Here is a 23,284-nt window from a genome sequence, read left to right as displayed (position 1 = left end):
CTGTCTCTACTTCCTCTTCCGGAAAAACGAACTTCCGGTTTTCCGCACGGGATAATGATGGGCGGATACTCCTGGCAATCGGAAGTCCTCCTAGGCTTCGAAAGGACCCTGCGCATGCGCCGCGGCGGGTGGGCGGGCGAGCGAGCCTACCCGTATTGCTCTGCTCCCCGTGGGCTCGCCACCGTCACGTGCCAGGGGCGCCGGGCGGGAAGCCGCGTGGCGGAGGCAGCGGTAACGACGGCAAGTCGTAAGGTTGACCGACTTCCGGTTCCGGTGTAACGTTCGGGCTCCGTCTCAGGGGCTGAAGTTTGTGAGGTGAGTAGCGGGCTCGGGCCCGGTGTCGCTGGCCATGGGGCCTGGGGGCTCAGCCTCCCAGCCCTGGCCGCAGTCAGAGCAGAATTGGAAGTGGCGGTTCGTTAGGCGAATGGGCCCAACGGAAAGTGGCCGAGGAGAGGTTTCTGAGGGGGAGTGGGGTGGCGGGGATTGTAGGGAGGAAAAGGGCGGGGGCGGGAAGGGGAAAAGAGGCTCGGACTGAGGTGAGGTGCACGGGCAGAACCGGGGGGTAGGGGGGGGAATGGAAGACTGGGAGGGAGTTAGGTCAAAGGGGAAAAAAGAGCGTGCCTGGGGAAGCATCCCAAGAGGAGAAACGTAAATAACTGGACTGGAAACTTCCGCCCTTCTTATTCATTGGGGGTCATTCGGACTGCCTAGTGGAGGTGGGGTGATTATCTTTGCTGTACTTTAAAATCTGTTGTCATCTGCCCAGTGACAGTGTCGTTGTACTCCCCAGAGCTGATTTGTGTATCACCCACACTCATTGTTTTGTTTTCATTTCATGTGAACTAGCGTGGAGTGGTGAGTTCGTTTACGAGCATTCAGCGTCATATCTAACTATTCCAGTCTTATAAACGCTACGGATGTGATGATGGCAATGTTTTTCCTTTTGTAGTTTTTAAAGTATTTACAAAAGAACGCTCACTATTTAACCCGGTCCTCACAACAATCCTTTGAGGATAGGCAAACCATTTTGTCTTAATCCCTATTTTACTGGTGGGATCCTGAAAGCCAGAGGAATTAAGTTGCCCATTCCCTACTCTTGACAACAATACGGGGATCCCTATCAGTACCATGCATGATATCATTCCCACTCTGTTTCCTTAATTCAGGAGTATGTATGGTCAAGTAGGAGTTTGGAAAAAGTCTTTTGCAAGCTATGATTCCATAAGAAGATTGAGACCCTCTGGAGAGACTCCTCCGCTATCTAATTGATAGGTGAATAGAATTGTTGATGAGTTTTCTTTCAGCAATACAGATGCTGGATATTCAGGTTCAGAATGTCCTGTATGTGGTTTTTCTCCTTTAGTTTCATTTTTTCCTCTGTGGACCCTCTATCTTGGTTTATCCCAAATTCAAAATCATAGTTTGGTGGCAGTACAGAGTATGAACTTGTACAGGCCTCTCCTGTCCTGAAATGAAGACATTAATTACTCTATTTTTCATAGGGAAAAGATGTCTTAGGACACTCTAAAGAAGATTTAAATGAAGAAAGCTTTTAAGTGAAGAAAGCTAGAATTACAAATTGGACGGAAACTCTGGTGTATGCTCTTGCTTAGGTTTGAAAAGGCTAAATCAGTGAGCAATTATTTTCTCCCGTGTCCTGAGCTCTATACCAGATGATATAGGGAGAATACATAAGAAAATGTCTTATGTCAATGAATAGCTTCTGATTTAGCTAGACAAGCAAAAGCGTGTATATAAATGACAGCCCTGCTTAGTAGAATGTTGAGTGAGGTCTGTTATTCAGAAGAATCCTCAGTGGTTTCTTTTTTTCTCTGCTGAACTCAAGAATTAGGAGGCTAGAAGGAAAGAACAGTCAGGAGAGAGGGAGAATCCTTGTCTAGCAAGATTATGTTCCCTTCAAGCACCTCATCAAAGTGGTCTTTCATGTAAACTTGCATTATGAGAGGGTTGGTCATACAGGATTTAAATGAAATTGAGGTATGGTGGCATGAAGATAAAAATCTGTAAAGGAACGTTCTTAGAAGTTGTAAGCCTTAGTGTAAAATTAGTGTTTGACCCTACCATAAGTACTTCATGACCCACTGCCCTGTATTATAATCCCACAGAACAAGATTCTGTCAGTCAGAGTGAGGTTAGGGGAGGTCGTGCCTGAGGCCACGAGATGACTTCTGAAAGACTTCTATGTTTCCATATTATGTAATCTGCCAGGCTCTAGATGTAGTAGTATCAGGAAGGAAGCATCAGAATACAGTACTCAGCTTAGTTCCCCCAGGGTTAGTGTAAGAGATGCTGTCTTTTGGATTTTCTTTACAGAGGTTGTTGCCAGGGGGAGGAATTATCCACAGTTGTAGAACAGTAACTTGCCCAGGGGTGTAGGAGGTAGCCAGGGGAGAAGACATTTCTAATAAAATAAGCATCACTCTGTATTATTTTCGGTCTCCTACCCTTCCCAATCACTTTTTCATGATTCACTCATAGGTGCTGTGTTGAGTATATCTAAGGTTGTCTCACTGTCCATTGTCCCTTCTTCTGAAGAATGGCCCTGTCCAAAAGGGAGCTGGATGAGCTGAAGCCATGGATCGAGAAGACAGTGAAGAGGGTATTGGGTTTCTCAGAGCCCACAGTGGTCACCGCAGCATTAAATTGTGTAGGAAAGGGCATGGATAAGAAGAAAGCAGCTGGTATGTATTTTTTCTGGGTCCCTGTATATGTCTGTCAGCCTGACACTAAGGACTGAAATATTTGAAGTGTTCTTGTTAGAGTTGAAATGATATTGGAACTCTGAAGGAAGAAGGCTCTATTCTCCTTGTGTTGGGTAATAGGAATAGTCAATCTTAATTATTTGCTTTTGGATTATCTACTTAGTGTCTTTTGAATCTCCTTAGTCATGTATGCTTATATGTTTTATGTACATAAAATGTTTATATATAGACAATTTTTGCTTTATGTAAATTTGCGTTACACAAATTCAACTTTTTCTAAAGAATTCTGAGAGAAATCCCCCTTCCAAAAAACACCTATGTCAACTTTACAATACTGCAATTTCTCTCTTTTCCACTCCTGCCCCTTGGCTTGGTGCTCCATGCCTCCCCACCCCCCCCAAAAAAAATTTTAAAAGCTTTCCAAGTGAAGGCAGAAGCGTGGAGATATGGAGAGATAGCCCTGCCACCAAATACGAAGCTTGGCTTGAGACCTCTGTCTCCAAGAGAGAAGACCTTTGCCCCACTCTGCCCACCTGTCCAGCCCTGTGTGTCTGTCTTCCATTTGTCTGTGCACGGGTACTGCATGTCTGTCCCTGGCCCCTGTGTGTCACCCATCTTCTGTCGTTGTGCTTGTCTGGCCCCCCCTTTCTGCCCTCTCAGTTCTGGACAGGCCCCTTTGTGGCCAGGCACCTCTCTCCACGAGTGCATGGCCCCCTATTTGCCCTCCCTTCCCCACATCCATGGGCAAATTCACATTAGGTAAAAAATCGCGTTGCATAGAGGTCTGCAGAATACTACTTACATAAAGTGAGTATCTATCTAAAGAGGTCTACTTACATAAAGTGAGTATCGTCTCTGTGTGTTTGTGCGTGTGCTCGCGCGTTTGCACACGTGTAATTCTTTTAATAACTTACAATTAAATATAATTAGAAAAGTAAGTCAGCTATAATAAAAAAATCATACATCTTCCAAAACCATATAGGCATAAATTTTCGTTTACCTTGTACCCCGGTCCCCTCTATGTCAATAATTTTTGACGATGTAGAAAATCCTTTAGCACAATAAATGAAACAAAGTAACTTTCAGTAAAAATGTATCTGAAGTAGCCAGGTTGAAGCCTAACTTAGAGAGTACTTGAGTGAAATTAAAAAGTGGGGGATTTGGATTTTGCTAATGATGTGTCTCCCATGCCATCAGTTTAGTGCTTACCACTTGAGGGAGATTTTAAGTTTCTTCATAAGATTGGGTTATTGGACTGATTCTTAAAACACTCTGGTATCAGTATCTTACTTTATCTTGCCTTTTCTTTTAAAGACTCATAATTGAATTCTATTCCCTAGTAACCGAGGGCTTTTTTTGTTTTAATGCTATTTATCTCACATCCTTCTCTGGGTGTTTTCTCTCTATGGTATTCATAAAGTGACTACCAGGTTTGAAAGGGATTTGAAGCTAAAAGACAGTAATAACAGTAATGAAGTTGTGGAAGTATTCGTGGCCCTGAAGTTTTCTAGTTACTTTTTCAAAACTGTGTTAATCATATTTTAAGTTTATTATTGTTTATTACTTTTAGGATGTTAACACACATTCCTTGCAGCACATGTGTTTTTTGGTTTAAGTTGTCTGCATAGGCCCTTCAGGGTAATAGGAAGGGTTAAATTTAGTGAAACCCTTAAATTGGAGATTTAGTTTGCCAAAGCCACATATCCTTATATTAATGTAGTATGGAATTCTCTCTTGAAAATAGGCCAGACAAATTCCCATGATTCTTGGCCATGAGGTAGTTTTTATCTGGATCTCAGAATGTTGCCACTTTCCACTCCATGAAAACTATAACCTACATTTCTCCCTCATAAAACATAAGAAAAATGTCTCCATAAAACATTGCACTTAAGAGAATCCCACAGAAAAAATCAAGAGCACTCTTTTGGGTGGAGAAGAATAGTTGATCTAGGCACTTTGTATTATTAGTACTAGATCGTTTCATTTAATAGATATTTTGGAGAGCCTGTTATATATACAGAACTGTTTTAAACTCTCAGACCTTTCTACTTCTACCTTTTTCTTCACCAGATCACTTGAAGCCTTTTCTCGATGATTCTACCCTTCGGTTTGTCGACAAACTGTTTGAGGCAGTAGAGGAGGGTCGTAGTTCCAGACATTCCAAGTCTAGCAGTGACAGAAGTAGAAAACGAGAATTGAAGGTAGGTTTTGGTTGGCTGATTAAATGGCATGGGAATATTTTCAGTGGTAACACTAGCAGCTGAACTTTCTGTGATCACACACATAGACACAATAGAATTCCTAACATTCAAGAGAAAGCTTTAGGCTGTAGAACAGACAGTGAGTTTGTTTTTATACCAACTTTGATTCTTATTCTTTAGTTTATGGTGGTGAAACATGGAAACACATCATGAGGCAAACACTCCAGAAAACCAGTAGTTTTACCCTTTACATACATAATTGTGCTGTAAGATAAGGAATTATTGGCATCTGTCTCTCTTCACTTTTTCTTCTCCTCACCTCTAATAAATAATAGCTTCTTCCTAGGGTTTTGTGATTTTGGTTTTTCCCTATTTGGGTCCTAACCTGTTGCCTCTGAGCCTAGGTCCATTGCTTCCCTGAGATACAGTTATCATTGTTATTAGTTTTTAAGGAATTCCTAGTAGAACTTGTGGCTGGTGTTCCTGAAAAATAACTATTGAATATGCATTGAGCGTACTTAGTTTTGCATAGAGCATACTACCAAAGATGCTTTCTTTGGGGAGCTCATAGCTAAGGGACAACAGCTTCATGGACAACCTGTAGTTTTCTACTCCATTACTTTTTATTTTGGCTTTCATGTAGGTCATACCCCCTTTCTTTTCATCAGCAGTAGTCAGTCTGCTGGTCTTACTTGGCTTAAAGTTCTTTTCTTCCTGCTTTTTATTTATTTCTGTAAATCCCATCACAGAATCTCCTCCTTCCCCATCCTTCCAAGATATTTTAATATTTCGCTGTTTTGGCCATGCCACCAGCATTATCAGGTTGTAGAGAAGGGAAAGGAATTTTCTTCCAGCCCCACAGCAGCCAGGATACAGAGAGACCTAGACCAGAGAGAAATAGTCAGTGAACACCACATACCTTTTATATGTAGGGTTCTAAAGGAATATAAAGAATATTGAGAAACTTGAGAAAAATCATAGTTTAATGGGGAGATAGAACATAGATATGAGATACCAAGAGAGATGTAAAATATTTAGGTGTTTTAAAGTACAGTGGAACCCCTTTATAATGTTAGTGTTGGGGGACAGGACTGATACCCACCTTATGGGTATCAGACTTTTAATTTTGTTATGTTTAGGGGACTTGACAGAATCTGCATAATAGTAGTTTACATTATACTGGGGCTCTACTATATGTGTATAAATGCTGTATATATGCTAGAGTGAATGAAGTAACCAGAGTTGGGTGGTATTAGTCAAGAAGTCTTCCTGGAGGAGATGTTTTAGCATCTTTGTGCTTAAGGAGCCTTGGGACAGAGGTCCCACTTTTGGTCCCCTTAGGTCCCTATTCCCACACACTATATATATTATGGGAGAGTCCTTTCTCTTGAACTGTAGGAATTCCAGGAAGCGCCCGCCCCTGACTGAGGATATGTCCTTGCAAAACACGAGCCCTCCTAGTGAAGAGGGGATGTCACCCAAAGCCTACCACCGGTGTGTACATTTGCTTTTTCCCATTGCCCCTTCCACTTGGCCGTTGTTGGCCATGTTAAACTCACCTTGAAAAGTAGACGACCAAGTGTCTTTTGTGTGCTGGGCCTTGAACTAAGTGCTGTGGGGGAGTACTAAGGAACAAAGAGTTCTTGCCCTTGAAGAACTTAGATCTAGTTGGGGAACCAGAACACATACACATGATAAAGAACACATACCAAGCAGAATGTCAACAAATGCAACTTAATATAGCTCAAACATTATACATACATGCTTGAGGGTGTAAAACAAAGGTGTAATCAGAATTGGGTGAGGTTATTAATCAGCGAAAGTTTCCTGAAGGAGGTGAGTTTTGAATAGGATTTTAGGAGTGGTTGGATCTGAGTTGGTGGAGAGGAAGAGAGGGAGGATGTGTGAGTAATGGTATTTATGAAGACAGAGATGGAAATTTGCTTGAATGGACCAGAGGATCTGTGTAGGAGAGTCATAAAGGTGGTAAGATGGAGCTAACAGTTGATGGAGGGCCTTCAAGGCCAGGCTTACCCCTGGGTCTTATCAGGTAGCTATCTGCAAGGCTCTGTTACAACCCCCAGGGCAAAGCCACAAAATACTAATTGGGTTGGGGGTATGATGGCATTTTGTCATTAAGAACAGAAACAAATCTGCCTCTTGTTTTGGCTTCTCCCAGGAGGTGTTTGGTGATGACTCAGAGATATCTAAGGAGTCATCGGGGGTCAAGAAGAGGCGTATACCAAGGTTTGAGGAGGTGGAGGAGGAGCCAGAGGTAATTCCTGGACCACCATCTGAAAGCCCAGGAATGCTGACCAAATTACAGGTTAGTGACAGACATGAGAGGTAAGTAGTTTGTGAATTGAGGATTAAGGGGACGTGGATCTAGATCCAACCTGGCCTTGAATTGAGATTTTGTTTAGCTACTAGGAAAAGTGATGCTTCCTATTGCTGTTCAATATTCTTTATGGAGTGAAGCTTTATAGTCAAGTAGCCAAAAAATAGCTAGTACCTATGGTTCTGGGTGATGTGGAAAAGGAGATAACAAAGCCTAAAGGTCATGGTTTTAGGACAGAAATAATATCCTTTAAACTCTCACTGCTAAACATTATATTATTTTAAAATGAAATTGAGCTTTTAACATTTAAAACATTTTAAAGGCTTAAAAGAAATTGCCCACAGAATTACTTTTTTTTTTTTTTTTTTTTGGTTAGGCAATGGGGTTAAGTGACTTGCCCAGGGTCACACAGCTAGTAAGTGTTATGTGTCTGAGGCTGGATTTGAACTCGGGTCCTCCTGAATCCAGGGCCAGTCCTCTATCCACTGCACCACCTAGCTGCCACGTGGTCCCCCCCCACCCCCCAAATTACTTTTATGGAATATGTTAACATAAAAGCAGGAGTTGTCTTTGATTCCTGAAACTTTAGTGTTCCAAGCTTCTTTTGAACAAGAAGAAGACGTCAAAGACATAGACAGGGGTAGGAATCTTTGAAGGGAAGGGGGAAGGATGTGCTCTTATGCTGTGGTCCCAGAAGGAGGCAGTTTGGGCACACTTAGCAAGTATGTACCAAAAATTCCCATCCACATCTTTGCCTTTACCAAATTTTACACAAAACAGCTTGAGATTATCAGGGCTCAGCTAGATATTTGAAGTTTCTTGTGACTTAATCTTCTCTAAGAAGGAAGGAAGATGATATTAACCACTGTACTTTGTCTCCAGATCAAACAAATGATGGAGGCAGCCACAAGGCAGATTGAGGAAAGGAAAAAACAGCTGAGCTTCATTAGTCCTCCTACCCCTCAGGTATAGTACTCAATCCCATCAAAAAGACAGAGCTGAATCCCACATTTCAGCAATTTCCAATAAACGTCTGTTAAATGCCTATTCTTTGCGTATTAGTAATAAGTATTAAATAAGACATAGGTTCTGTTCTCATGTAGTAAAGGTTACAAAAATAACCAAAACAAATAATACATAGTATGTAAAAGAGCTGGAACTCATTTAGTCCTCTTTAAGGTCCTTGGAGAGGAGGACTTTAGTGAGGAGGAACATTGGGAAAGACTTCTGGTAGAGACTTCAAGAATGGGTATGATTTCATCTGTGGAGATGAGGTGGGTTCCTTTTAGTACAATGAGCAAAGGTGAGATGAGATGGTATAGGATGTGTAGAGGATATAGTGACCACCCCTATTTGACTGGATTATATTGCCATGAATGGGGCAGTATATGAGAAAGCTAGGAAAGGTGCAGCATTGCTAGGTTGTTCATTGCATTGAATGCCAGCCTAAGAAGATGTAACTTTAATTGTCATTAGGCCACCATTAAAGGGTTTTGACCATCCATGTGTATAAATGAGGTTAATCTGGTAGCAGTATGAAGGGTGGCTTGGTGGGAGGAGGATATTGAGGAGGGAAAATGAGTTAGGTAACTACTACAGTATCACTTGGTTGCACATCCAGGTATGGTGGCATTTTTTGGACCCAAAACCTCATAAATCCCATCTGAACTCTGTTCCCTCCCCTTTTAACTTTGTCTTTTTTTCCTGTACATCTCATAGCCAAAGACTCCTTCCTCCTCTCAACCAGAACGGCTGCCAATTGGCAATACTATTCAGCCTTCTCAGGCTGCCACCTTTATGAATGATGCCATCGAAAAGGCCCGGAAAGCAGCTGAACTACAAGCTCGGATCCAGGCTCAGCTGGCACTGAAACCAGGACTTATTGGCAATGCCAACATGGTTGGATTGGCCAACCTTCATGCTATGGGCATTGCTCCCCCGTGAGTACTCACTTTCCTTTTGGACCCTTTGCTGTTTTTGAAGGTAACAGTTGAGAAAAGCCTTTGGCATTCTTTGACATTATTTCTTCAAAACAGCCTAAGTTGTTTTTCAAACACTGTTTAAAGATCCATGTAAGTGATGGGCAAATATCTGTTGAATTTGTCCTGAATCCCTAAGGGGGCAAGAATTTTTCTTATTTTACAGATGTGATAACTGAAGTTACGGTCACCCAGAAGGCTTTCACATCAAATTAGAAATCAGGTCTTTTTGCCCAGAGCTCATTTCATTAAACTCATCTGTTTTAAAGCAGACCAGTGTTCTAAAACATTTTGAAAAGCTGCTTGTCATAAGTCCTCTTTTAATAACTGGAATGGGTCTAGATCAGGAATCAGTTTTCACCTCCTTGTTTGATCCTAATTAAATGGGATAGATGAGCCTTAAGAAATTCAGTTTACAAGACAAGTTATAATTCCACTTAACCAGTTTTATAATTTATGGATCTTTTTGTTATTATAATTTATGTCCCATGTTAGATTACTCAGTTTGATTAGTACTTTATAATTGAGATATTTCTTATTACTTATTGAAGATAGCATGAAACATCTTAGAATTTCTTAATCTAGCTCTTCCCTAGGGTTGCAGATAAAATTGTAAATTGGGCTTTTTTTCCCCACTCCCCCTTTTCCCCCCAGGAAGGTGGAGCTGAAGGACCAGACAAAGCCTACACCCCTGATCCTGGATGAACAAGGCCGAACAGTAGATGCTACAGGCAAAGAGATTGAGTTGACACACCGAATGCCAACACTAAAGGCTAACATTCGGGCTGTGAAACGGGAACAATTCAAGCAGCAGCTCAAGGAAAAGCCATCAGAGGACATGGAATCCAACACATTTTTTGATCCCCGAGTCTCCATTGCCCCTTCCCAGCGCCAAAGACGTACCTTTAAGTTCCATGACAAGGGCAAATTTGAAAAGATTGCCCAGAGATTACGGACAAAGGTAACTGGCGCCAAAGCTTGAAAAAATTCAGGAAGCTAGCAGAAAGGAAATTAGAATGTTTATAGTATAGTTGCTACTAAGTTTTTTGTGTATTGCAGGGCAGCAACCATATATTTCATAGTTTTATGTTGGATTTGCTTAATTAAATTTTCATTAGGCTGACATTAAATTGAGTTTGCGTTCTCTGAGAACATACCACCTGATGAGGTTAAGCTGCAAGGTTACAGCTCAAAAGAGAGAAGCTAATTTAGGATTAAAATTTGCTTCAAGTGATCTGCATGATGTGGATAATTGAATGGACTATAAGTTGCAAAAGTTCTATTTCCTCCTTTCTGTCCTTAGTGAATTTTCGTGGGAATTTTTGGCTGAATGTGATCTATCTAATTCAACAAGAATTTATTAGGAGCTAGGCATGGTGTTTGGCACTGAGGACACATATAAAATAAAGCTTCCTATCCTCAAAAGAGCTTACATTCTGTTGGGGAAGAGGGAAGACAACCTATACAAATATAAATAAATATAAAATATAAAAAGCAATTTCCAAGGGGACAACACTGTCTTAATATAGAGGGCAGTTTGTTAATAATAGATTCCAGATGGCACAATGGCAGGATAAAAGAGTTGCGTTAGAGATATGGGAGGAGGCATGGGGCTGATACAGATGACTATGAGGGAGAGCCAGGGAGTAAGTGATAGGAAAAAGGAGCTTTAGCTATTCAACTCTTGATTCTGAATGGAACCTTAGATCAGTAAATTGTCGTACCCTTCATAGTAGCAAAAGTAATATTGCCTTGGTTTTCAGTTCCTGAGAAAGAGGTGGAATGGGGGGATGGGGAAGAATTGAAGTGTGTGTGTGTACAATGGCCAAGGAGAGGAGATGGCCACTCCCTAGCCTTCCTGACTAGTCAAGGCTGGGGTCAGTGGAGTCCTAAAATCAAGCTGGTTAGAAAAAGAAATGAAACATGCTTGAAGTACTCGACCTCAGCCAGGTCAGCCCTATTGTGGACCTACTCCTTTGCTGAGAAGATTGTCTTCCCCAGGTTGGGGCTCTGATATGTGCATAAATGCTAAAGGTGCACTAAAGTGAATGAAATGATCAGAGTTGAGTGGGATTAGTAGAAAAGCCTTCCTGAAGGAGGTGATTTAGCAGCTTTACATTTATATAGTCCTGAGATACCCAGGCTTTCCCCTACTCTCCCTATTATGTAAATCTCCTCTTAAACTGTTAATAATATTAATAGAGGCTATGGAAAAATCATTGGATTTATTGTCAGAAGGCATGGGTCCAGAGCCTGGTTCTGCCACTTACTATTTTCATCTTTGGGCCTCAATTTCCTTATCTGTAAAATGAGAGGGTTGGATTATCATTTAAGTCTAGTTCTAAATCTGTGATTCCCCCTAAGGAACCCAAAAACAGGCTTTTTTTTTTTTTTTTTTTTTTTTTTTTTTTGTGGGTCATGAGGTATTAGAGGCACTTTCATGCACAAATATTTCCTGGTGTCTTGGGTGTGCAATCCCCAAACAACTTCAGCATCAGGATACCAGAGAAGACTACATTTTGTCTTCAGTGAAATTCATTGCTTCAGGATCAATGCCATTTTCCCACTGTCTCCCAAGTTTTATGTACACTACTTTACACATTCACTTTATCAAGTGTCCATTAGATGCTAGGCACATCAGAATAACAATACATCGTGGGAGCACAGTAGTACAATGATATCTAGGGCATTCACCTACTTCTGGGGTATGTGGTTTAGAGGTGAACCTTTAAGTCCCCAAGTCCTGGGCGTAGGCTTCTCGTCTGCCCCTTCTGGTGAGTTGTAGTAGCCTTTGTCCTTGAATCTTTGGGAATGTACTGAAGTGGTCAAATGGTAGTGAAAAGACAGCCCAAGAAGCGGAATGTTTTTAAAGACAGGCTTCTTTTACCTCCCAGATTACTGTGACTTCAGCTTCCCCTTGCATCTGTGTTTTCTGATTCTCAGGCTCAGCTAGAGAAGCTGCAGGCGGAGATCTCACAGGCAGCCAGAAAAACTGGCATCCATACTTCAACCAAGTTGGCACTTATTGCCCCTAAAAAAGAACTAAAAGAAGGAGAGATTCCTGATATTGAGTGGTGGGACTCCTACATTATCCCTAATGGTTTTGACCCGTGAGTTTACTAGTTAACATTTTTTGAGATATAATCTAAATGGAAGAGATGAGACGTGTGAAAAAAATTCAAAGCATACATTTAAGGATGATAAATAAACATGTATATGTAAATTCATTTCTAGTACAGCCATCAATCTTCATTTTGGCTATGGAGAAAAATAAGTTTAGGTAATTTGAAGCTGTAGATAATCAAAAATAATGTTTTTCAACCTGTTTACTTTTCTAATTATGTTCTTAATGCACTAACAGTAAAGTTGATTTGTATTTCTTAAATACAATTGATTAATTACATAGTTCACCTGGCTATATAGTAGTCAAATTGTGATTAAAAATTAGCTATTGGCACTCTGCAGGGAAGATGGCATGATCCACGTATTATATAATGAGCACGTAAACACTGAAGAGGTGCTTGAGTGAGTGTAGGGGAAGTCTTTGGGAGTCCCACTTCTTTGAAATCATCTCCACTCACATATCCTTGTTTTCTTCTTTCCCTAATTCTAGTACAGGGGAGGCTCCCAAGAAAGAGGACTATTTTGGAATCACAAACCTTGTAGAGCATCCAGCCCAGCTAAACCCTCCAGGTAAAGGGTGGATCATTTACCCAGTTTGTAGTGGGTGGTTCTTTTTCTCCTTATCCTGATTTAATCATAATCTGACTACAAAGAAAGAGAAAATGCCATAGTCAGTGCTTCCCTAAGCTATTCCTTTGTATTCAATCTTTCTAACTTTGCTTTAGATGAAATTGTTAGTGCTGGTTCCAGATCTCTGAATGTTAGCTTGATGGCTTATTGTGGTGGGGGCATATCTTTGCACTTAAAACACCCCTTTTGTCTTAATAGCAAGCTGGACTTTTCCTGGAACTGTGGCTCCAGCTCATGTTCCACACCAGTCTCCATTCAGTTTCTGTACTTTCCTTTCTTTCTCTTTTTTGTTTTACATTATCAGTTTGAGAAATCATAGAGTGCTTGAGGTATTTTGAAGATTGAGTCTGGCCCTTCCTTTTACAGATTAGGAAACTAGGTCCAGAAAGGATACGATTGTATGGTAGAAACTAGTACACTGGACTTTGCAGGCCTGAGTCCTATCCTTTGTCCTTCAGTGAGTCCACTAAAGTTTGGTGTCTAGTTTCGTTTAATCTAGTTTTTCCCAGTTACTTCTAACATGAGTCATCTAGACTTTAAAAGCAGATTTTTAATTTTTGTTTTTTTAAGGGAGAATAAAGAAGCATGCAGGTGCCCAATACTGAACATTACATCATTCCCCAATTCCTTCTTTCTCCTGTTCTAAAAGGAGCTGCAGAGTTTCATTCAGTCTCTGTAACTATCCAGCTACAGTCAATATTCTCTACGCTGAGATACATTCTACCCCCTCCCTAGGCTTAGCTGTGCTTCAGATTAATACTGGCTCCTCTAATCTGCCTCCCTCTCTATGCTTCTCTTAACAGTGGACAGTGACACGCCAGTAACATTGGGGGTGTACCTCACCAAAAAGGAACAGAAAAAACTTAGGCGGCAGACACGGAGGGAAGCTCAGAAGGAGCTACAAGAGAAAGTCAGGCTGGGTTTGATGCCTCCTCCTGAACCCAAAGGTGAGGACTCTTAGGTTAAGGGGGAGAAGGATGGCAGCATGAACTCTTTTGTCTTGGTAATTTTCAGTATTTCTTTTTCCTTGCCTTGACTTTTACTGGAGGACTACTGTGTATGTACAGAAGGTCATATTATGCAAAATTGTATTCACTTTTTTCCTTTTCCCTTCTCTTCCAAGTTTCCACAGTATGAGTGAATTTGTTTAAAATAACTTACTTATTTTCCAGATATTTAGAAATCTTTTGTTAAGAGTTATTTGAGAATGCTGTGTATTGTATTGAGCTTTTAGGAGGAAAAGTGCTTTAGAAATCGTTAAGGAGAACATCAAGTCATACTGGAGATCTCTTCTCTCTTTGCCTGTGTTGCCAGGACAGGAGGGCATTCCATAGGGAGAGACATCCTCTTTGACATCAAGCACTTTTCAGTCTAGCTCAAGATTCAGTACACAGAGAGAGGAAAGTCTTCATTCCATAGTCAGAACAAAGTAACAAGTTAGCTGCAGTGTAATTTAGCTTAGTGTTAATTTGCTACATAAACTGAGGAAACGCAGAGGGAAAAGTTACGCTTCCAATGCATTTATCAGGGAATACTTTTCCAAGGGTTTTAAATAGTATTGGGGACATAGGTTAGAGGAAGAGAGGTAGGAAGAGCTGTCTCAGCTGAGGAAATGATGTGTAGGCAACACTGTTTTGTTTCTGATGCAGTAAGAATTTCCAACTTGATGAGAGTATTAGGCACAGAAGCTGTTCAAGACCCCACAAAAGTGGAAGCCCACGTCAGAGCCCAGATGGCAAAAAGACAGAAGTAAGTGCCCTGGAACAAGGTGGGGACCTCGGGCAGGGTTCTTTTTCACACTGTGGGATAGCAGGTTGGATTTTGGCCTCCCTTGGGGGACTGGTAGACAGAGGAGGGGAGAGTCCTCTGTTGCTCTCTCTTTCCCTCAGCCCTGCCTCTGGTCTTCAATGCCTTTCTTACTTGTGGATGTCCTTCCTGTCACGACAGAGCGCATGAAGAGGCCAATGCTGCCCGAAAACTAACAGCAGAACAGAGAAAGGTCAAGAAAATTAAAAAGCTAAAAGAAGACATTTCACAGGGGGTACACATATCTGTATATAGGTAGGTGTCTTTGTTGAGCCAGTGTTGCCCACATAAATATCAAAATAGTATGACAAACCAATGCTTGGGGCAGTTAGTACAGTCCACAAAGCTTTTCCTAACACCAACCTCAGTGTTAAATTAATGAAGTTAAGGTCTTAAGAGCTTAATAGGAGTGGGATTGGACCTGGGAAATAAAATTTCTGTTGTAATTTTAAATTCTTCTGCCAGTGTAGTAAAGTCTTTTTTCTTTGACTTTAGGTCAGTGAATTAGTATTGATCTGCTAGGCTGAATGAACTAACCTCTTACAATCAGATTATAAATTGTGGCTGCTCATCCTTTTTAGAACTTAACATTTCTAGTTTCACTTCACTTAGACCAACTTTCAAGAAAGTACTGGTAGCCCTCCTTCCCTCACCTCCATATTGATTTTTATCATGTCCTACCATTCAACTATTACTGTTATACTCTCCTACTTCAAAATGAATTTATTGCTGACTCACCAGGAAATATTTATAGAGTACCTTCTGTTTCTGGGGACTGTTAAGTGATGTGGGGGGACAGAGATATAAAACAGTTGAAATACTTTTTTAGAGTCCATTAATTGTGCTGTTTAAACAGTCAGCAGCTTTCCATATACAAAAACAAAAAAAGCTTTTTGTTTTGTTTTGTTTTTGAGAAACAAATTTGGACAAATCCGTGTTTGGACATGTAGGTTTATTTTTCCACTCCATTTAATCAGCTGCTAACACTTAAGTTAAAATACATAACCACACTTTCCCTGTCTCCAGAGTACGAAATTTGAGCAACCCAGCCAAGAAGTTCAAGATTGAGGCCAATGCTGGGCAGCTGTACCTTTCAGGGGTGGTGGTGCTTCACAAGGATGTCAACGTTGTGGTGGTAGAAGGGGGTGAGTTTGGGTTAAGGGATCAAAGGAGTATACCCAGAATACTGAAACCTAGATTGGGGATGGGGTGGAGAAGTATTTTAGAGGCACATCTTGGAGCAAGACCCTTTAACCCTATCTCTTAGTATCCTGGTAGTAGAAGACCCATAGCTTAGGGTAGTACTTACAGGGGTTGTACCAATCATCACATTAAAACTTCTGGACATCACATGGGCTCAGAGGGTATTGTTATTACCAGTTTCCTAGCCCAAGTCTGGAGAAGAAAGAGGGGGGAATATTCTGTCTTCTCTCTTTCTAGGCCCTAAGGCACAGAAAAAATTCAAGCGTCTAATGCTGCACCGGATAAAGTGGGACGAACAGACATCTAACACGAAGGGAGATGGTGAATAGGGGTTAGAGGGGTAAATGGGGGAGGAGGGGGCAGAGAATTGAGAGGGGAGGGATGGGGTTGAGTATTACATCTCACTTCTTTACCTTTATTCACCTAATACTGGGTGGAATATTAATTTGGGGAAAGAGTTACTGCCAGTGTCATAATTATTCATATGACATTTATTTTGCTTCACATATGTAATTAACTTAATTATCTGCCTGGTCTTCAAAGATCTTCTACCACTTGATTCTTGCATTGCAATTGCCAGGGCACTCTGCTTTGGCCATACATAGATACTGTTGAACCTTATACACAATTTTCTGGCCATCAATTCATGGGCCTGTGCATATGCCTCGTGCCTTGCAATGCTTTGCTTCCCCACAACATGATATCTTTTTTCCATCCACCCCAAAACTTGGTACCCAAAGCAATATACTTAATTAACTGCCTACATTTTGATAGCTCCTTTACTTTGCACTCTTCAAAAAATTAAAATATTGTTTGCATATACTTTGCTTACTGTTGCATTTGAAAATGTTCCTAAACTTTTCCTTATAATATGGTAGTAATTCTATTAAACTACAACTTCCCTAGGAGCTGAAAATGTTCCCTAAGAGTAGAAAATATATTCTATATCTTAGAGGAAGTATGATACAGTTGAAAGAGTGCTAGATTTGGAAGCAAGATAGACCTGGATTCAAATTCCCTTTCAGACACCAGTTGTCTGATCATTGAGCAAGTCACTTAACCACCCTGAGCCTCAGTTTCCTTACTTGTAAAATGGGAATAACACTTAAGGTTGTTGTAAATATCAAATGCGATGATGGGTCTAAAGTGCTTTGTAAATCTTAAATTTACACACACACATACATACATACATTCAACTATTTTTATTTTTTGTGCCAAGTACAAGATTCCTTTATTTGACTTGTTGAAAGTCCCTACTTGTTTGGAGCTCTCAATTCAATTTATGAACAGTACTATACATAACTTACATGGTGATATTTGATGATAATAACAATAGCTAGTGTTTAATATCATGCTTTAAGGTTTGCAAAGCACTTTACAAATACCTCATTTTATCCTCACAAACCTAGGAGGTAGGTGCTGTTCTTATCCTCATCTTAAGAGATAAAGAAACTGACACAGAGGGGAATTAAATGGCTTGTCCAGTGTCACATAACTAGTAAACTCATATCTTCATGACTTGAGGTCTAGTGCATCACACTGTGCCATATATAGGAGAAGAGGAAGCATTTAAATATGGCTGTCTTGAATATCTTTAAAAGGCGATGTGAAGCTTAGAGGATTTCTCAATGGCAGTTTGTAAAACTGTACATCTGAGTCTGTTTGGAGCCAGGCTTAGCCATGTTGTCTTTTCTAGATGATGAGGAGTCTGATGAGGAGGCTGTGAAAAAAACCAACAAGTGTGCATTGGTCTGGGAGGTAGGTGGTTTTTCCAGCAGCTTTTTCTGAAATACCAAAGCAGAAGATATTTGTGTCAGAAATCAAGAATTACAGTCAGTTCTAAATTGTGCTAATTGAGGGAGTGTTGAGGTCATCAGTCTTCTTTCATACCTCAGTGGATCTCTGGTTTTGTTGATGGGGATACTATACCTCATCCTCCTGGAAATCCTTCCAGGACGGGGTAGGGGCTGAATTATGGAAGGTCCACATTGTCCCATAGCTCCTCTAGATTTCTTTACACTGTGTGGGCATCAGTACAGCACATCAACCATCCACTCATTATCTCTAGCTCTCACTGCAGGACTAGCCCAGCTGCATTTTCCGTAATGTATTTTTTTTTAAACATTGTTTTACAGCATTTTTCTTGAGGAGCTCTTAATTGCTTATATTATGGTTTACTCAGGTCTACTATTGGTTTCCATTGGGGGGATCTAAAATTTTTATTCTTCAGATATTGTGGTCCATGTTTAGCAATTATTATAGCATTGGCAGAAGAATATTGGGTGTTAAAAGATGGGTCTTTGTTTCAGGGATTGGATTTGGTTCTTTAAAAAAGCACTATTCGATTTCCCAGAGATTAAATCTTTTTTAATTCTGAGACTAGTTAATTGTCCATCTCCAGCCTTTGACTAAGATATATTATGTACTCATGTATTAAGTCTATGGCTTGTCCATCTACCTATCATAGCCTGTATAAATTAGTCATTATTCAAACACTTCTTTTCCATATAGAGAAGTAGGCCAAATTCTTTAAAATAATTATGGGTTTCATTTAGGAGGCTATGAAATGTTCTGGGGCTTTATATAACACACAACTCCATCTATAGAGAGGATCATTTGAAAGTATGTCCCCATCTATGGAGAATTCCTCTTCCATTTGGACTCTGTGCTGAACAACCTCCACAACAGCAGCAAACATCTTTTGGCAAGCATACTTCGTGTTTTAAGCCTTGCTTGATAATAATTAGCAGATTGTTTGAATTCTTACATCTTTCATCTTGTGTGATTTTGATACATGCATGGGAGACACTTTGGTTAAGGAGAGCTTTTAAATTGGTGTTTAGCTCAACCAAATATACAGTTAGCAAACAATGCATCTAGCAGAATCTTATATTCTTTACAACAGAGATGTCAGACTTCCCCCACAAAAAACTCCTAAGTAGGCCTGAACCAGATTAAAATATAACTGGGGACTGTTTCACAAAATAAAAGTGCAACAGAACATAGATAATGTAATTTGTGGTTTTCTAAGTCAATATGTGGGGCACAGGGATCAGTTTCTGTTTGAGTTTGATACTACTGGTCTATATATTTCAGTCAGTTCTGACTGTAAAGGTGGTCTTCTGTAAAATATCCTTTGTGAAAGGAAATCTGTTCCTTTCATACTGTCATCAAATATTCCTTTGATGTGTGTATAGAGCACTCTGAAAAACTTTTTAGCATATGGGTCAGTAGTTAATTGATTTTTTTTTTCAAACAGCCAGCATTTTTATTTTTTTTAATTTATCTGTCACTTTCTCTTCTCACCAACCACCCCAATGAAGAAAATTAAACAAGGGGAAAAATTCCCTAAATCCCTGAATACCAAAACCAATTAGCCATGTACAGAAATGTATCTGTCTCTCTGCATTTAAGATCATCAGCTCTGTCAGGAGGAGAATGGTGTGTTTTATCTTAATTTTTTTTGGACTTATGGCTTATTATTGTGTTAATCAGAATTCTAAAGCATTTCAAGTTTTTCTCCATTATATTATAATTCTGTAAATTGTTTTCCTAGTTCTCCTCACTTTGCATCAATTCATAAGGGACTTCTCAGTTTCCCATGAAATTGTTCTTATGACACAGTAATATTCCATTATATTCATTTATCACAGCTTATTTAGTCATTCCCTAATATCAGTCCCTTAGTTTCCAATTTGGGGCTACCACAAGAAGATCTTCTAAAAATATTTCTGTACACATAGGTCCTCCTTTTCCTCTTTTTACTTCTTTAGGCTATATATTCAGCCTAGTATAGCTGAGTCAAAGGGTATGATAGTTTGATCATTTTCCTGGGTATAGTTCCAAACTGCTTTCCAGAAAGGCTAAACATCTCCACCAAGATTGTTCTAATATACTTGTTCTTCCGTAGTCCCTTAAACATTTGTCCTTGTCTTTTTTTTTTTATCATTTTGCCAGCCTTCATGAGATGGAAGTAAGGAAGAGCATGAAGGACAGCTTGTGCACAAGGGTGGTGGGAGATGGAATGTTGTGTATGAGGAACAGTGAATGAGCCAGTTTGGTTGGAACTTGGAGGGTGTCTGAAGGGGAGTAGTGTGAAATCATTCTAGAAAGATAGGTTGGATCCAGACTGTGAAGGATTTAAAATGCCAAACAGAAATTTGCATTTTATCTTAGAGGCATTAAGGAACCACTGAAACTTCTTGAGTAAAGGAGTGATGTGTGTGCTTAAGGAATATCAATTTGACAGCTGTGTAGAGGATGCATTACTGTAGAAGGGAGATAGGGAAATGAGTCGGCAGGCTATTGCAATAATCCATTTGAGAAGTAATGAGATCTTGAACCTGGGTGGTGGCCTTTTAATGGAGAGAAGAGGATGGATTGAAGAGATGTTCTGGAGACAAAGTTGACAAAACTGAGTAACTGATTAGATATGGTTGGGGATGAGAGGAGAGTAAAGAGTTGAGGATGACTGAGGTTGCAAATCTGGGTGTCATGGAAAAATGTCATTGACATAAGAAAATTAGGAAGTGGGGTGAGTTTTTTGTTTTGTTCTTTTCTTTTTAAGCAATTGGGGTTAAGTGACTTGCCCAGAGTCACACAGCTAGTAAATATTAAGTGTTTGGTCTGAGGCCAGATTTTAATTCAGGTCCTCCTGACTTCAGGGCCGGTGCTGTATCCACTTTGCCACCTAGCTGCCCCAAGAGGGGTGAGTTTTGAAGGAAAAGATACTGAATATCAGAAATCAAGCAAATAATTGATAGTGCAGGTTGGAATTCAGGAAAGAGATGAGAGCTGGGTATGTAGGTATGAGAGTCATCTGTGTTGATATTAATATGGGAGCTGATGAGATCATGAGAGCTGTGGACAATCTTGGCATATACTCATACTTAGTGGGCAGAAGATGATTACCAACAAAGGAAACTGAAGGAGTAGTTAAGACAGGTAGGAAGAAAACTAGTACAAGAAAAATCAGGGAGGAGAGAAGATATAGGACTGAAGGGATGGTTACCTTTATAGAGTGGTCAAAGAAGAAAAAGACAGTCTTGGATTTGATGGTTAAGGCATTGTTGGTAAGCTTGAAGAGATTCACTTTAGTTTAGTAGGGTTGAAAGTTAGTCTACAAGGGTTCAGGAGTAGTTGGTATTTTATTCTGAGATGCATAATGCTTTTTTTGTCAGCACTGTCTTAGTTATGTGTTAAGCTATTAAAATGAATTCTCTGAATACATACCAACTAGGCCTCTACTACAAAAGGATGTGTCCCATACATGTTAATATCATACAAGATTCCTTGATGTATGCAACAACAGAGATATCTTTGTAGAAAGATTTTCTTATTACTATCACTTGCCTCTTAACAGGTAAATATGCTCCCCAAAGTTATTGGCCTCTGTCATGGAGAATGTCCATCAAAGACTAAAGGGAAGAGAAATCTCCTAGAGATGATAAAGGCTTTCATTTAATTCTGTTTTTGCAAGGCATTTTCCTGATTGCATCAAGGTCCAGAACACTTCAGAACATCTGTGAGATTCCGAGAATTTTCAAGGGGGTCAGCCTAATAATCTACACAGTAATAACCAAGTTGATGAAGACTGCTTAAAAGTCTAGAGTACATGAAATGCAGTTGACTCAACATCCTCTTGAGCTGATCCATTGTTAGATATGTACTGGACAGATTCTACAGATGGATAGTGAGCCGGGTCTAGAATTAAATAAGAGGAAGAGAGAAGGATTAATTACATTTAGGAAATTCCCAGTGCTTTCAACAATCTCAAGCTGTATTCTGAAACAAAAAAAAATCAAATGCCAATATGATATTAATGTTTATATAGCATTTTAAACTTTTTAAAGTGCTTTACATGATCTCATTTGTCATATGGCTACACCCCATGGAACACCAACAATTTCTGAAGAATCAAAATTGTGAGTCACATAAAAGGCAATAGAAGGAAGCATCTTGAAGTAAATAGGCTACAAAATGTTACCAGTGATGAACTGCATATAAAATGTGCATAAAAGATACTGATGAAAATACATTTGACCAGAAAAAGAGGTGGGCATATTATGTAGCATGAGTAAGGGCTAACAGGTGAACAGCCTGATTAGGTAACCTTAGTGTAAAGTTAAAAGCCTTAAAGAAAAGACCTTAACACCAATGGATCCCCATTTCCCCCTGTGCTACCCCCTACCCCTCCACACTTTAGAGGGTTTATGGAAGGACACAGATAAATAACCCAGGAAGAGATCAATATGCAGGGTTTTCAATTTGCCCCGTTGGAAGGGTACCCACATCAGTGGGATCACAGATCCCTTGAAAGATTAAAATATGTAGGAACAAGAAGATAGGATAAATATGTTCAGCAAGAAAATCCATCCAGGGATTGAAAATTGCTTTGTATTCTGTCCTCAATGAGATAATTAAGAGTTGATTATACTTCACTAGCAGAGGTTAAGAGATGTAGGACAGAAGAAGGGGAAGTGAGGTATTTTGGGTTATTTCCTTTTCTGGGTTTCTCCCATCATGTATGTATGAAGAACTGAAGTCTTTGACAGCTTTTCTTACTATTCTATTGCTCCCTGTCTCTTTCCCAGGGTACAGCCAAAGATCGGAGCTTTGGAGAAATGAAGTTCAAACAGTGCCCCACAGAGAACATGGCCAGGGAGCATTTCAAAAAGCATGGGGCTGAACATTACTGGGACCTTGCACTGAGTGAGTCCGTGTTGGAGTCCACCGACTGAGACAACTACAGTCCCCACCCGTTCCTCTCCACTGCCTTTGTCCCTCCAGCTTTCCTTTATTCCTCCATCCCAACCTCTCTGTGTGTCTGTGTGTGCACACATGTGTGCACATGTGTGAGAGAGATCTCCAGAAACTACCAGGCAGAGCTGTGGGACTGCGGGAGAACTGCTGCTCTGTTCCCAGTCCATCTGGTGCTGCCTTCCTTTCCCTTTCTGTGCATATGATTAAAGAATTATTTTTAAACCTGGTATGGCATTTTTCACACATAGGTGTTTGAGGGTACTTTTTTTATTCCAGTCTTTTGACAAATACAATAGGGACATTTTTATGATTGAAGCAGTAAAGACTAGTATTTTTTGGAGCAGAGTTGGGGTAGTGAGTGAGGGAAGGAGAGATATTCCTGATAGGATCTCATTTCCTCAGTAGCATCTAGACAGCAAGTAGATATTTGATACTCCTATTCAGGAAACTTCCAAGTCCCTTTCTGGTGGAGAGGAGAGATTGGCAGTGGGATATAGAGAAGTAATCAAGGATGTAGTA

General features: G+C 40.2%; 1 protein-coding gene across 4 annotated transcripts; it reads left to right on the top strand.

The window, feature by feature from the left end:
* Window positions 1–257: 257 nt before the first annotated feature.
* On the top strand, window positions 258–22,987 carry LOC114043163 (U4/U6 small nuclear ribonucleoprotein Prp3). Of its 4 annotated transcripts, XM_027862163.1 has the most exons (17): window positions 344–454; window positions 1,167–1,272; window positions 2,500–2,702; window positions 4,794–4,924; window positions 7,104–7,250; window positions 8,145–8,228; window positions 8,982–9,202; window positions 9,896–10,202; window positions 12,185–12,351; window positions 12,855–12,934; window positions 13,798–13,941; window positions 14,644–14,743; window positions 14,942–15,055; window positions 15,827–15,945; window positions 16,241–16,324; window positions 17,700–17,761; window positions 22,597–22,987. In XM_027862163.1, the coding sequence occupies exons 3-17, from the start codon at window positions 2,558–2,560 to the stop codon at window positions 22,741–22,743; spliced, it is 2,052 nt and encodes a 683-aa protein (XP_027717964.1). In that variant the 5' UTR covers window positions 344–454; window positions 1,167–1,272; window positions 2,500–2,557; the 3' UTR covers window positions 22,744–22,987. The 4 variants fall into 4 exon arrangements, with proteins under 4 accessions (XP_027717963.1, XP_027717964.1, XP_027717965.1 ...); XM_027862162.1 differs by lacking the exons at window positions 344–454; window positions 1,167–1,272 and adding an exon at window positions 258–315; XM_027862164.1 differs by lacking the exon at window positions 1,167–1,272.
* Window positions 22,988–23,284: the final 297 nt, after the last annotated feature.

This window comes from Vombatus ursinus, unplaced genomic scaffold (genome assembly GCF_900497805.2).
Source record: "Vombatus ursinus unplaced genomic scaffold, bare-nosed wombat genome assembly UNPS02014768.1, whole genome shotgun sequence".
Lineage (NCBI taxonomy): Eukaryota > Metazoa > Chordata > Mammalia > Diprotodontia > Vombatidae > Vombatus > Vombatus ursinus.
This window is presented reverse-complemented; position numbering and strand designations above follow the sequence as displayed.

Excerpts from the sequence above, each read along its gene's own strand:
- LOC114043163 (XM_027862162.1), top strand. The coding sequence starts at position 2,558 with ATGGCCCTGTCCAAAAGGGAGCTGGATGAGCTGAAGCCATGGATCGAG. Across the intron at positions 8,229-8,981 it reads TTAGTCCTCCTACCCCTCAG|CCAAAGACTCCTTCCTCCTC; the intron begins GTATAGTACTCA and ends TACATCTCATAG. Across the intron at positions 13,942-14,643 it reads GCCTCCTCCTGAACCCAAAG|TAAGAATTTCCAACTTGATG; the intron begins GTGAGGACTCTT and ends TTTCTGATGCAG.